This window comes from Globicephala melas, chromosome 3, assembly GCF_963455315.2.
Source record: "Globicephala melas chromosome 3, mGloMel1.2, whole genome shotgun sequence".
Taxonomy (NCBI): domain Eukaryota; kingdom Metazoa; phylum Chordata; class Mammalia; order Artiodactyla; family Delphinidae; genus Globicephala; species Globicephala melas.
The window spans coordinates 93,443,350-93,458,478 of record NC_083316.1 but is presented as its reverse complement, the minus strand read 5'-3'; the positions used below and the strand labels follow the sequence as shown (position 1 = coordinate 93,458,478).

At 36.8% G+C, this 15,129-nt stretch overlaps 1 protein-coding gene across 3 annotated transcripts in view; it reads right to left on the bottom strand.

Annotated features, from left to right (window-relative positions):
- KCNN2 (potassium calcium-activated channel subfamily N member 2) overlaps positions 1–15,129 on the bottom strand; it is a 325,278-nt gene that overhangs the window by 35,757 nt on the left and 274,392 nt on the right. For all 3 annotated transcript variants that reach the window (XM_030869859.2, XM_060296128.1, XM_060296129.1), the window contains one exon: positions 9,400–9,541. In XM_030869859.2, coding sequence (XP_030725719.2) covers positions 9,400–9,541 — 142 coding nt within the window. The remainder of the gene's footprint in view (positions 1–9,399; positions 9,542–15,129) is intronic.

The following is a 15,129-nucleotide window of genomic DNA, read 5'->3' as shown; positions in this document are numbered from 1 at the left end:
AAATATTAATGAGTTGACATGCAGGCTACACAGGGACGTTCCCACATAAAAATAGTCCTCCAAGACCACAGTAGATAATTGTTCTTCCTAAACTCATAGAGCAACAGAAATATAAGTAAAATGAAAGCAGAGAAACCACTCCCAATTAAAAGGTCGAGATAATTCCCCTGAAAGAACAAACAATGAAACAGCTCTCTTCAGTCTAATAGTCATCAAGTTCAAAAAGGAGATAATGAAAAATCTGAAGGAATTAAGAAAGGCTATTGACAGAAATGCAGATTACTGTAAAAAGGAACTAGAAACTATAAGGAGGAGCCAAGAAAAATTAGAGAATTCATTTGAAGAAACAAAAGCTGAACTAAAGGCTATGAATAGCAGAATGCATAATGCAGAAGAACAAATTAGTGATCTAGAAGATAGAATAATGGAAATCACCCAATCAGGACAGCAGACAGAAACCCAAATGAAAACAGAAAGAAAGCAGTATAGGAGACCTATGGGATAACATAAAGCATGCCAATCTACACATAATAGAGATCCCAGAAAGAGAATAGAGAATTGAAAATGTATTTGAAGAAATTATGGCTGAAAACTTCCCAAAACTAAAGAAGGAAACAGATATCCAGATACAGGAAGCACAGAGGGTCCTGAACAAGATAAACCCAAATAGACCTACACCAAGATATATTATAATAAAAATGGCAAAAGCTAAAGAGGATTCTAAAGGCAGCAAGAGAAAAACAAATAATTAATTGCAAGGCAACCCCCCATAAGGCTATTAGCGGATTTCTCTACAGAAATGATGCAGGCCAGAAGGGAGTAACAAGATATATTCAAAGTCCTAAAAGGGAAAAATCTGCAACCTAGGATACTCTACCCAGCAAGATTATCATTTAGAATAGACGGAGAAATAAAGAATTTTTTAGACAAGTAAAAACTAAAAGAATACAGCAATACTAAACCTACCCTAAAGAAAATATGGAAAGGTCTTCTTTAAATAGAAAAGTAGCAAGAATCTGTAGAAAAGAGAAAATCACAATTGGAAAGTAAATCACTTAAATAAGACAGTACACAGATTAAAAAAATCAAAAAAATTCTGTGAAAGCAATAACCACAATGAACAGAAAAAGGATGAAAATGAAGATCCAAAATAGGACATCAAAATCATAAAATGTGTGGGAAAAGAATAAGAAAATGTAGATTTTTTTTTTCTAGAATGTGTTTGAGGCTATATGACTACCAGTATAAAGCAAGTAGATATAGGAAGGGGTTATCATACTTAAACACAGCAACCACAAATCAAAAACATACAATAGAGTCACAAAAACCAAAAAGAAGAGAACATAAGCATAATACAAAAGAAAATCATTAAACTACAAAAGGAAAAACAAAAAGAAAAAGAAAGGGACAAAGAAGAAATACAAAATCAATGGAAAAACAAGGTTAAAATGGCAATAAATACATATCTATCAATAATTACCTTAAATGTCAATGGACTAAATGCTCCAATCAAAAGACACAGAGTGGTAGACTGGATAAAAAAACAAGATCCTACAATATGCTGCCTACAAGAGACACACTTTAGGGCAAAGCACAGATAAATTAAAAGTGAGGGGATGGAAAAAGATATTTCATGCAAATGGAAAGGACAAGAAAGTGGGGGGGGCACAATGCTTATATCAGACAAAATAGACTTTAAAACAAAGGCTATAAAGAAAGCTAAAGAAGGACACTATATAATGATAAAAAGATCAATACAAGGAGAGAATATTACACTTGTCAATATATATGCACCCAATATACGTACACTCGAATACATAAAACAAATACTAACAGACATAAAGGGAGAAATTGACAGGAATACAATAATAGTAGAAGACTTTAACACCCCACTCACATCAAAAGATAGATCTTCAACAGAGAAAATCAATAAGGCAACAGAGATCTTAAATGATACAACATAACAGTTAGACTTAATTAGGACATTACATCCAAAAAAAGCAGAATACACATTCTTTACAAGTGCACATGGAACATTCTCTAGGATTGACCACATACTTGGGCACAAAACAAGCCTCAGCAAATTGAAGAGTACAGAAATGACTTCAAGCATCTTTTCCGACCATAATGGCATGAAACTAGAAATCAACCACAGAAATGAGAAAAAAAACCAATTACATGGAGACTAAACAACATGCTACTATAAAACCAATGGGTCAATGATGAAATCAAAGAAGAAATTAAAAAATACCTTGAGGCAAATGACAATGAAAACACAACCATACAAAATCCATGGCATGCAGCAAAGGCAATTCTTAGAGGGAAGTTCATAGTAATACAGGTCTTCCTTAAGAAACAAGAAAAATCTCAAACAATCTAACCCGTCTAAAAGAATTATAAAATGAATGATAAACAAAACCTAAAGTCAGCAGAAGGAAGGAGATAATAAAGATCAGCGAGGAAGTAAATAAAATAGAGATTTAAAAACTATAGAAGAAATTAATAAAACCAAGAGCTCGTTCTTTGAAACGGTAAGAAAATTTACAAACCTCTGGCTAGGCTCACCATGAAGAAAGAGAGATGACCTAAATAAATAAATAAAATAAGAAATCAAAGAGGAGAAATCACAACAGATACAGTAGAAATACAAAAAAACATGAGAATACTATGAACAATTATATGCCAACAAATTTGACAACTTCAAAAAAATGAACAACTTTCTAGAAACATACAGCCCACCAAAACTGAATCAAGAAGAAATAGATAACTTGAACAGACCAATCACTAGAAATGAAATCGAATCAGTAATAAAAAAACTAGCTACAAACAAAAGTTCAGGACCAGATGGTTTCACTGGGAAATTCTACCAAACATACAAAGAAAAACTTATACTGATTCCTTTCAAACTCTTCCAAAAGATTGAAGATGAAGGAATACTCCCAAAGACATTCTATGAAGCCAGGATTACCCTGACGCCAAAACCAGACAAAAACAGTAACAACAAAGAAAATTACAGGCCAATATCTTTGATGAATATAGATGCAACAATTCTGAACAAAATATTAGCAAAGTGAATCCAACAGCACATAAGAAATGTCATACACCACGACCAAGTGGGATTCATCCCAGGTTCACAAGGATGGTTCAACACACACAAATCGATCAATGTGATACACCACATCAACAAAAGAAAAGACAAAAACCACATGATCATCTCAACAAATGCAGAAAAAAACATTTGATAAAATTCAGCATCTATTCATGATAAAAACCCTTATGAAAGTGGGTATAGAGGGAACATATCTCAACATAAAAGCTATTTATGACAAACCCACAGGCAGTATAATACACAATGGTGAAAAGATGAAAGCCTTCCTGCTAAAATCTGGAACAAGACAAGGATACCCACTCTCACCACTTCTCTTCAACACTGTAGTGGAAGTCCTAGCCACAGCAATCAGACAAGAAAAAGAAATAAAAGTTATTCAGTTTCGTAGGGAAGAGGTAAAATTGTCATTATGCAGATAACATGATAATATATATAGAAAACCTTGAAGACTCCACACAAAAACTACTAAAACTGATAAACTAATTCAGCAAGGTAGCAGGATACAACATTAACATACAGAAATTGGTTGCATTTCTTTACACTAATAATGAAATATAAGAAAGGGAATGCAAACTAGCAATCCCTTTTAAAATTGCACCAAAAAAAATACTTAGGAATAAATCTCACCAAGGACATGAAAGACTTATATGCTGAGAACTACACAGCATTAATACAGGAAATTAAAGATGATTCAAAGAAATGGAAAGCTATCCCATGCTCTTGGATTGAAAGAATTAATACTATTAAAATGAGCATACTACCCAAAGCAATCTACAGATTCAATGTGATCCCTATTAAATTACCCATGACATTTTTCACAGAAATAGAGCAAATAATTCTAAAATTTATATGGAATCATAAAAGACCCAGAATTGCCAAAGCAATCCCGAGGAAAAAGAACAAAGCTGGAGGCATAAACCTCCCAGACTTAAGATGATACTACAAGGCTATAGTAATCAAAACAGCAAGGTATTGGCACAGAAACAGACATACAGATAAATGGAACATAATAGAGAGCCCAGAAATAAACCTGCACACCTATAAATGATTAATCTTCAACAAAGGAGGCAAGAATATACAATGGAGAAAAGACAGTCTCTTCAGCAAGTGGTGTTGTGAAAGTTGGACAGCCCCATGTAAATCAATGAAGTTAGGACCCACGCTCACACCGTACACAAAAATAAACTCAAAATGGCTCAAAGACCTAAAATATAAGACAAGACACCATAAAACTCCTAGAAGAGAACATAGGCAAAACATTCTCTGACATAAATTGTACCAATGTTTTCTTGGGTCAGCCTTCCAAGGCAAAAGACATAAAAACAAAAATAAGCAAATGGACCTAATCAAACTTACAAGCCATTGCACAGCAAAGGAAACTATAAACAAAATGAAAAAACCTACGGAATGGGAGAAAATATTTGAAAATGATGTCACCAACAAGGGCTTAATCTCCAAAAAAAACTAAACAACCCAATCAAAAAATGGGCAGAAGACCTAAATAGACATTTCTCCAAAGAAGACATACAGATGGCCAACAGGCACATGAAAAAGATGCTCAACATCACTAATTATTAGAGAAATGCAAATCAAAGCTACAGTGAGGTACCACCTCACACCAGTCAGAATGGCCATTATTAAAAAGTCTACAAATAACAAATGCTGCAGAGGGTCTGGAGAAAACGGAACCCTCCTACATTGTTGGTGGGAATGTAAGTTGGTGCAGCCACTATGGAAAACAGTATGGAAGTTCCTCAGAAAACTAAAAGTAGAGTTGCCATATGATCCAGCAATCCCACTCCTGGGCATATAACCAGACAAAACTATAATTCAAAAAGATACAAGTACCCCTAGGTTCATAGCAGCACTATTTACAATAGCAAAGACATGGAAACAACCTAAATGTCCATCAACAGATGAATGGATAAAGAAGATGTGGTATATACACACACACACACACACACACACACACACACACACACACACACACAATGGAATACTACTAAGCCATAAAGAAGAATGAAATAATGCCATTTGCAGCAACATGGATGGACCTAGAGATTATCATACTAAGCAAAGTGAGTCAGAAAGAAAAAGACAAGTACCATATGATACCACATGTGGAATCTAAGATACCACACAAATCAACATATCTATAAAACAAAAACCGACTCACAGACATAGAGAACGAACTTTTGGTTGCCAAGGCGGGTGGGATAGGGGAGGGAAGAATTGGGAATTTGGGATTAGTAGAGGCAAACTATTATATATAGGATCGGTAAACAACAAGATTCTACTGTATAACATAGGGAACTATACTATATTCAATATCCTGTGACAAACCATAAAGGAAAAAGAATATGAAAAAAATATATATTATGTATAACTGAGTCACTGTGCTGTACAGAAGAAATTAATACAACGTTGTAAAACAACTATATTTCAATAACATTTTTTAAAAAAGAGGAAGGATAGAAGAATAAGGAAAAAGTAAGTAATTGCAACCATTATAGTTTTCTCTTGAAGGGTAATGAGGGACCTTGTCTATTAGGCAATCCTATGATCTTAGGTTTTTAAAATAATACCCAGGGGAAAGGAAGAGATCTTTGTCTCTTAAGCTCTAATATTAGTTAGGTCTTGGTAAAAGAAAAATTTCTACTTGACTTGTTTGATCTATCACAATGGAATTCTTGTTCAGGCATTTCAGTATATGAAGTCCACTTGTTTTAGTATTTTCATAATCACCTATGTATAGCATTGTAAACACAACCTAAAACTCATTTAAAAAGCTTTGCATGATTGTCTTGGATTTACAATTTACATTTCAGGCAAGGAGAAGTTATTTTTTGATAAGACCATTTGTTTCTCTCTTAGAAATATTCTGGAAAACTCTCTCTCCTCATGGTTTAACAATATATTTCTGCCAAGACCATGGCTGAAATGTCCTAAATCTTAATGTCCTTGGCTCCCAAAAATATAACTCATGACATAAATTAAGCTATTTAAAAATTTTAAATTACATTTTAATTTTGAGTTTTTACCAATGAAATGTGAACATCTAAGATGATCCTATGACATAATTCATTAGCTTTATGAAGAAATAATGCAGTGCTAATTTCTTGATGTCTACATTTTTGAAATAGGAAAGCTTTGTAGGTATTAGCATTCAGATCAACTGTATTTTACTTCAAAGTGAAAAAAAAAACACATAAAGGTATAAATTCTATCAAAATTTCCTAAACACAAGAACAAGAAAATTGAAATATAAAAGAACACAAAGAATCATAGTACTTCAGAGACAATACACAAGATGATTCAGGGATGACCCTGTGCTCTCCCAGGAGTATTGTGAATTGCGTTTCTTTTTCACAATTTATTAAAGGCCAGAGAGATGACTCATGAGAAATGTGACAATATGTATTTTACCTAAACATGCATTGCAAAAGTCCCGGGGAGAATAGGCTGGAAAAAGATAGGAAAAAAAAAAAGGAAAAAGAAAAAAAAAAAGCCTGAAATTTTTTTAAAAAAGTCATATCTAGCTTAGACAATCCCAAAGTAACAAACGGGTATTTAAACTTCCTGATATCAAAAGCAAAAAAAAAAAAAAAAAAAATTGTCTCACAAAAGAGAAACACAGTTCATCTAAAGGAAACTAACCTTTTCTATAGACTCTGAAAAAAATTTATGTTTTAGGAAACTATATTCGTCAGCCACTCTCTGTAATAGTTTCTAGGTAACTGCAATACATAGGCTCTTCATCCCCAGGAAATTTACATGGGATATAACCAATTCCCAGAAGCTCACCCCCAGAAGACTGCTCTGTGGCCTGCCTCTGTGGGAATTTATTTGGCCGATGGATAGAGACAATGCAACTCTACACAGTATTTCAATTAGGCTAGTCAAAGAGCACCCAATTTCTCTATATGCAAGTAAACAATTTTTGATTGGGTCAATTAAGAAATGTCTGTTCCTTAAGAGGGAGATGGAATGGAGCTCCTCAGCTTAAGGACAGAGGGACTGTTTTCACCATGAGCTTAGAGGACAGCAGTGAAGTCACTGTAAATTTCACTGCATATAACATTTTTGTGTCCATATAGATTAAAAGTGGCTTATAAAATATTTTCTAAAAATAAACTAGGATCACCAGTGACATCTAAGCAAGGAAGTAGTTCAATGAACTAAATATAAAATTTGTGCCATCAGATGAGATTTTGCAGGAGCTGTTCTTGAGACATTAGGGACAGAGAAAAAAATCAAGGAAAGATAAAAGTATTACAAGATCCAGGCAAGGTTAACCTCAAACTTGGCTCTGATCCGTGGCAAATGAAGAGGTTTGCATAAACCCTGAGTCATACCTGATTCAAGAATAAAAGGGAGGTATCTTGCCAAAAAGCAAAACCAAGGAAATTGTTTCTAAGAAGCATAAGGGGAAAGACTCTGCAATTACCAGTTCTGTGTTTATAAATAGCATCATTCATGTCCCTTGTGGGCTTGTTATGGGCCCTCCAAAAATACATCCATGCAAATTTTATTTCCCAAAGCATTATACTATATAATAAAATGCTATCTTTTGAGGAAAAAGGAAGTGATCCAAGAGTAAACATAAAGGACCATACCAATTTTAATGAAAAAAAATCACTAAAATTCACAAAACTGTACTTTTCTTTTACAAGCAAACAATGTTATATTATGACCCCACATTATATTTTCCACGAATGGTCATCTTGTTACTACTGTAACCTTAAAATTAGCCCCCCAGGTTTTATTTTCACATCTAGCTATTCAGTGCTACTAAGTGGGAGAAGAATGTTCCCACTCTATGTATGTCATGGGCACTCAGTCCTTCCAGCTAGTTCTGACTCTTGGAACAATCTTCCTAGGCAGCTGCTACAAGGGTACACGCTGCCCTGGCTACCATTCAAAGGCCCTCGCATGGGGAGCCTGTTCCTCTCCTGCCAACTTGTGGGTGGACACAATGAAGGCGTTGGGCAGAGATGCCTAACTTCAGACATTCTGGGAATTTCCTGACTAAGGAGCTTCCAGTACTAGTTCACATCCTTCTGTAGGCAGGAACCAAACAAGTATCAGGATAATGCTCTTTGCTGTAATCCAATGATAAAAAGAAGATAAGAACCTAGGTCACTAAAAGTGGTGCATCTGGCTTAGACATTTCAAAGTTCACACCACATAATAATAAATTTTAGACAATTTGCTAGCCTTTCATTTTCAGACATCTAAAACAAACGGTACACACCAACCCTGGCCACATCATAGTGTGTAAGGGGCAAGGAACATGTCTCAGCCTGCTAGGTGTCCCAGAAGAGTGACACATCACCACAGGCAGCAAACCTCACTCAAGAGATCCCCAAGATCTGGCCTCCCACACCCAGCCTCATGCCACTTTTCCTCTTTACTCTGTACACTCCTGGCCTGGTGGCCTTACATCAACGTACCAAGCTCCTCCTTGCCTCACTCTCTTCAAATAAACTATTTCCTCTTCCTGGAATGCCCTGCCTTCCCCCCACTTTGCCTGGCTACCTACCCTTCCCACCTCAGTTTAAAAGTCAACTTTCCAGGAATTTATTTCTCTTAGTAGATCCCATTCTTCTCCCTCAGTCCCCCTGAATCTGATCAGAAATCTTACTTCCTCACATACTTGTCACAAATGTAAATAACAATGATTTGTTAATTATTTTAAAAAGTAGGCATTCCCCTGTAAGCTCCATGAAGGCAGGACAGAAACAGTTCATCCCTTTCCTGCTATATTCTCAGTTGCTAGGCCAGCGCCATAATCGGCACTCAACAAGTATTTGTTAAAATGATAAATATTATCTAATTATATAATTGGAAAAAAAATGTAATTCTTCAACCGTTCAACACATTGCAAGATAGTTATTATGGTCCACATTTTACAGATGAGAGAAGTACATTTCAGAGAAGAGGATTTCACTCAAGTTCACATGGCTAATAGGAAATGGCAGAACTCAGACTTAAACAAAGAACTTCCGACCTTGAAGCTGAAGCTCTAAGATCAGATTTGCTCATCAAATTAGCACACAGCCCACAAAGAGCATTCTAGCAGCACTCTGTCCTCAATGGAGCTTCACAATGAAGAGAATTAGGATGAGAACTGTTGATGTTCTCTCTGAACAGAGAACTGATTTATTGATGCTGCCTTCCTGATGTTTGGAAATTGAAGTAGCATACTATGACTTATGCACATGGATGGAATGGTCTAAAGTACTTTCTTGAGTGTTCATCAAAGAGACAGAAAGTGAAAAGACACTTACCATAATTCCAGTGAGCAAACAGACTCCTTTCCCACAGTATGTGTTAGGTACCATGTCACCATAACCAATGGAGAGAAAAGTTATTGATATCAACCACATTGCTCCAAGGAAGTTGCTAGTAACATCCTGTTGATCATGGTACCTGAAAAATAGCAAACAAAGCCAGTCCTTCATAATTAATCTAGAGTAGGGCTTCCAAGGGCAGTTTGATTCAATACAGTGAATTTACTAATAGCGTCTATAAAATGCTGTATTTAGAGGTTTTCAAAGCTCATTATTATAAATAAAATTGGAGTTCTACCTAAGCAATCTGAAAGACATCAGAATTTCTCAACTTTAAAAATAATCTGAAAGAGAAACTGTAAAATATGAAAATTGCTTTTCTCACTGGTTTAAGTTGATTAACGCACATTTATCTTTGAATCCTGCTTTGGCCTTGCTCACATCTCATCCTTCCTTGATGCCCACTGATGTGCCCAGCTGGTGGAACAATATGCAGTGCCCCGATCTCCCTCCTCACCTTTGTACCAAAAGGAGCCTCGGTGTTCCCTTTGCTACCTTTATTTCTTATTGGGCCAACTCCTAGTCATCTTTCAAAATAAGTTCAGGTGGGAGCCTCTTCTATCTACGCTCCTCCCAGCCCATTTCTGGGGCTCCCTCAGTACCCCATTTATTCCTCCATCACAGGACTACATTGTAACTGTCTACCTGGAGGTCCTGTACTAGCCATCCTCCTTGAAGACGGAAAATGTACCTTTGATTGCATAATCCATGCCCAGAACTGGAGCTTAATACAAGTTATTACCTCACCAGATACACACAAAGAGTTTATAGTCAAAAAGAGGGAGAGGGATGCAGTTTATCCTCATTATTCTATGAGGTGTCAAATTTTTCTAATGAGAAGAAGGATTTTTATATCAGAAACAGATATAAAATTTTGCTTGAATTATCAATGTGAAACAGTAACCCTGGCCCATCGTGGGGCACTATTATCCACCATGCATACAACTGTGAGGCCATGCAAGTTGTTACTTTAGAGAAACTTGCCCTGGATGCATGCTCTGTGTAGTCATGGGGCAGAGTAGCCCTCCTCCATGGCAGTCACACGCCAGACTCTCTCTGGTCACTAGAGACATTCCCTGCTCTTCATCCAACTTCTGTAAGGACCACCCTTTCTTCCCAGCTCTCAGATACCACTGGGGATGGCTTTCCCTTCCTTATTTCTTGCTCTCCAAAGCATGCTGATAATCCCCTAGCTTGCACTCACTCAGTCCTGCCTTTCAGCTCGACGATATGTCTGTGTAGCCAGAGCTGTGGAGGCAAGGAGGCTGCCCCATGACCCGAGCCCCAGGATTGATCCCATATACAACCTGCATTGGGCCAGTGCATTCTCTCCCTCTTTTTTTTTCTGTTCTTCATATCATTCCAAGGCTTCTGCATCTATAGCCCAAAGTGCAGGAAGTTTATAGAGTATAAGCTTTCCTCTGCAGTATCATACCTCTGAAGGGGAGACTGTGGATCTTGCCTCTGTCTTTGGATACAGAAAGGCCTATGCTTAACACTTTGGTACCTTTGTTTTCTAACAAAGAAGAGAGAACTAAGAAATGGTATTTTTTGCTACTTTGGTCTAGGGAAAGAGAAATCTCTGCCTGGAGTGAGTGGAACCCCAGAGTAAGGAAGAGTGACGGCATCACCGTATCTTCAAAAAGAAAATGGAAGGGCACACACACAGGCAGCCAGCCCTGCTGAGGGGCATCCTGTGATTCCCTGGTGATGGGAGGGCAGCAACCTCCACCATTCTACCCCAGGGAACTGCCACTATGACTTAGATGCAGAGTCCCCTCTTCCCAGGATGGCTGGGTGGAGAGGCTGTCATTGCCAAAAGGAAGGTCAAGATGTACTCGTATTACTCAGCCTTAAAAAAAGAATGAAATAATGCCATTTGGAGCAACATGGATGGACCCAGAGATTCTCATACTAAGTGAAGTAAGTCAGAGGAAGACAAATATCATCTGATATCACTTATATGTGGAATCTAAGAAAATGATACAAATGAACTTATTTACAAAAAAACCAGACATAGAAAACAAATTTATGGTTAACAAAGGGGAGGGGTAAATTAAGAGTTTGGGATTAACAGATATACACTAATATACATAAAATAAATAAACAACAAGGACCTATTGTATACTACAGGGTACTATATTCAATATCTTGTAATAACCTATAATGGAAAAGAATCTGAAAAAGAATCTAGATATGTGTGTATATATATATGAAAAGAATATATATTTATCTGAATCACTTCGCTGTACACCTGAAACTAACAAAACATTGTAAATCAACTATAATTTAAAAACAAGATCAATTCCTAGCTTTTAAGGAAGCCAGATGAGTGCATTTCCTCTGAGAAACTGTTAAATAACATGCACATAGGATTAGGGTGACACGATCCATGCTGTAGTTCGGCTACAACATGAGCTACCAGGCTCTGTGGACTGCTCGGGGAGCCTGCTATGCCTGTGTGATGAGGCTTCCATGGGGCCATGTGGTTTTTATTTCAAACAAGACCCTTAGAAGTAAGCTTTGGATGAATAACCCACTCATGGTATTGGGGCTTTCTATGAATAGTCCTCATCAAGCAGTTGCCTGAAACAGGGAATACATTACCCTGGTGTGGGTGTGGGCTACGTGAGAGAGGGGAGGCAAAAGTTTCATGGCCTATTCAACCTTTAATTGTGAGACAAAGTTTCTTCTTAACAAATCATGATTTACACAAAGATTTGATACGTATAAGAGCCAATGGCCCTAATTCCCTGGTGCATATGAAATATGTGTTGAGCCCTCACTATGTGTTCAACACTTGACTTTCATTTTCTCATTTTACATTGATGTTTTAAGACATGGACAACCTTTCCGGCTGAAAAAACTATACTCTTCACCCTTTCTATATCAACAAAGTGTCCTCAATCACTACCCACTTAGAAAATGTGACCACGTCTGAGTGATAACCTCAAGTTATTGCTACATCGCTAGTGACCAGAACACATCTCTAGGCACATGGTGTTCCTTTGGTAGAGCAACTACAAAGAGGAGTTTGAGATTTCATATTGTAAACAAAGGTCTTTAAAGGGGCACCTTCACTGCTGGTGCCCACAGGTAAATCTTCTCAACTTTGGCAAGGGTGTGAAAGTCTTTCTCATCTGTTCTTCCTGAAGCACTTTGATTTGGTTTTCAAAGTTTAGAGCAGTAAATGACTTTGAAAGTTACAATAAAAAGCATTCACTGACTCTCCTTTAGTTACCTACATTTGATAAGTACACAAGTTTTAAATACAATTTAAATACAAATTGCTTCCATCCTCATTAAACTCTTCACCATTCTCAAGTATTATGCCATTATATCATTCAGTTGTTATATGTTATGTGCGGCGAGCCGCCTCCGACCAGCAGAATGACGAGTCGCCACACGCAAGATTCTTCTCGTATCACACTTTATTGGAGCACAGCTTGGTTAAAGAAAAGATGGAAGGAAGACCCCGCAATCCTATAGCAGTCTGCTTATATAGGGATTAAGAACATGTGTCGCTCTGTGATTGGCTTTCGCTGATGGTGCGACTTGTGAGCCAGCATCGGATAGGTCGCTACTTTAAAACCTCATTAGTATACTTAGCGCAAGCGCAGTGGCCACAGGAAGGATGATTCAGCTTGCTTCAGCTTCCTGCTGCGTGGCAGTTAGCTGACCGCGCCCTACAGTTATGCATGTTATATTGGGTCAGATACTGTAAAGCTGTATTGAAGGGCCTAATTAGAAACAAATATCTTTCTAGGAGTTGGTATTTAAGGGCTTGGGGTTCAATGGTAAATTATCTTTTTTGCTTAATAAATAATTAACCTACCTGAAAAATGGCTCAGAATGGAAAAATAACATTTCATACTCATGTTTTTGTTACATTCAGGTATACTTAGTCATGACTAGTCAAGAAGAGGCAGGTAATTAGGACCACATTACCTACTATTAGAACAATAAAGGGTTCTTTCTTGGCAACTCAGAAACAAATATTAGACTTATCAACAGGATGACGTTTTCACTCAGAACACTTCCAGGTTTTGAATTTATGCCAGAGTCACACCACTGCGAACGATTAGTATATACAATTTAAATGGTTAAAAATTTTCAAAACGCTTCTTACAGTTTAAGTTCACGTCACAAACTTACTCAGACAATTCCGACCTTCTCCACAAGGGGAGCTATTCTGGGAAAGACTTGAAGAAATGACTTACATGGCAAAATTCAAATTCTAATGAATATGAATGCTTGTTTAATTAAAATATATTAAAGAAGATTAAAATTAGTGTAAGGAATGCCTAATGATCGCAAGCTTTTTAAAAAAAGGACTTTAGCGTTTAGGGAGAGGACTTATTGCTGTTTTACAGCATTGCATGTTTTAGAGACTTAAAGATTGTAAGATCAGCTTTAATGTTTTAAAAGAAGTAAAACGTTCCTTTTCTTAGTTTCCATTAATTTCTTCATTCATTCTTGACTGTGGGTATACCACTGTTTCTTAAATCACAAATATGGCAGCTTTCCATAATATTTGTTTAAATTCACAAGGGTGATCTTTCCAAGAGCATTACTGAATTCTTCCCACTCAATGAAGCAGCCTCTGCCCATCACTCCTGCCTCTCTCACAGCACCATTCCATAAGTAACAGGAGCTCTGGCCACAGTAATAGCTGGCAGTTATGCCATCCTCTTCACCAGCTCTTTCTCTACAGGTACATTTCCTTCTGACTAAAATCACCCTCCCCCACCTTCCTAACCCTGATTTGTACTTTGAGAATCTGCTCATAACTCCCCTTTTCCAGACTCCACATAGCATTTTTAGCATGGTACTCTAGGCTGGACCATAGGTCCCTTCTCTGTATCCTGGGAGCCTCTTATAGATATATCTCATGCCATCAGTCAATGTCAACATGGGTCATAACACATATAATGTATACTTTGCTTATCAAACATGCCCTGAGAATCTAAATTATAAAGCATTTGAGCACAAAGATTATGCCTTACTCATTGTTTTATCTTCACTTAGAAGAATAGAGCAGGGAATTGGTGTTTATTGAATTAATTAATATGACAATATGAAACATTTTTTCTCAAACTGACTGGCCCTTGGCCACATGTTAGGCCTTCAGGATCACAAATATAGAAGTACAAAAAAGGGACAGAAATGAGTCTTTCCCATCAATCAATATGAATCAGATTTGTCATGTTATGTTCCAAGACCTGTAGGCAACTTATAAGTTATTTTTACACATGTAAAAAATATTCAACAATGGAAGCTTACAGCTGACAAACTATGTTTATTAATCCTTTTCCATTAAACATACTATTAATACTATGAATAGCAAAAATACCTTAATTTTCAGCTCTGATCTCAAATGTCAGCCTCAGTTATATAGTGAAAAGTATTATGGAGATTCAAATGCATGTGATCAATCTATCAGCAATTCTCTCTCCTGAATCCACCATTCTCTCCTGAAATATTGCTAAAATGATAGTAAGGCAATTTTAAAAAGGTATAAGCCCACAATAACAAAAAAGAAAAAAAAAGAAAGAAAAGAGAAATCAGAGAATGAAAAATAACACATTTTTATACAAACAAAAGGGCATGGGGAATTCTGCTTCCAGCCAAGATGGAACAACAAAGGACGAATTCATGCTGCTTCTT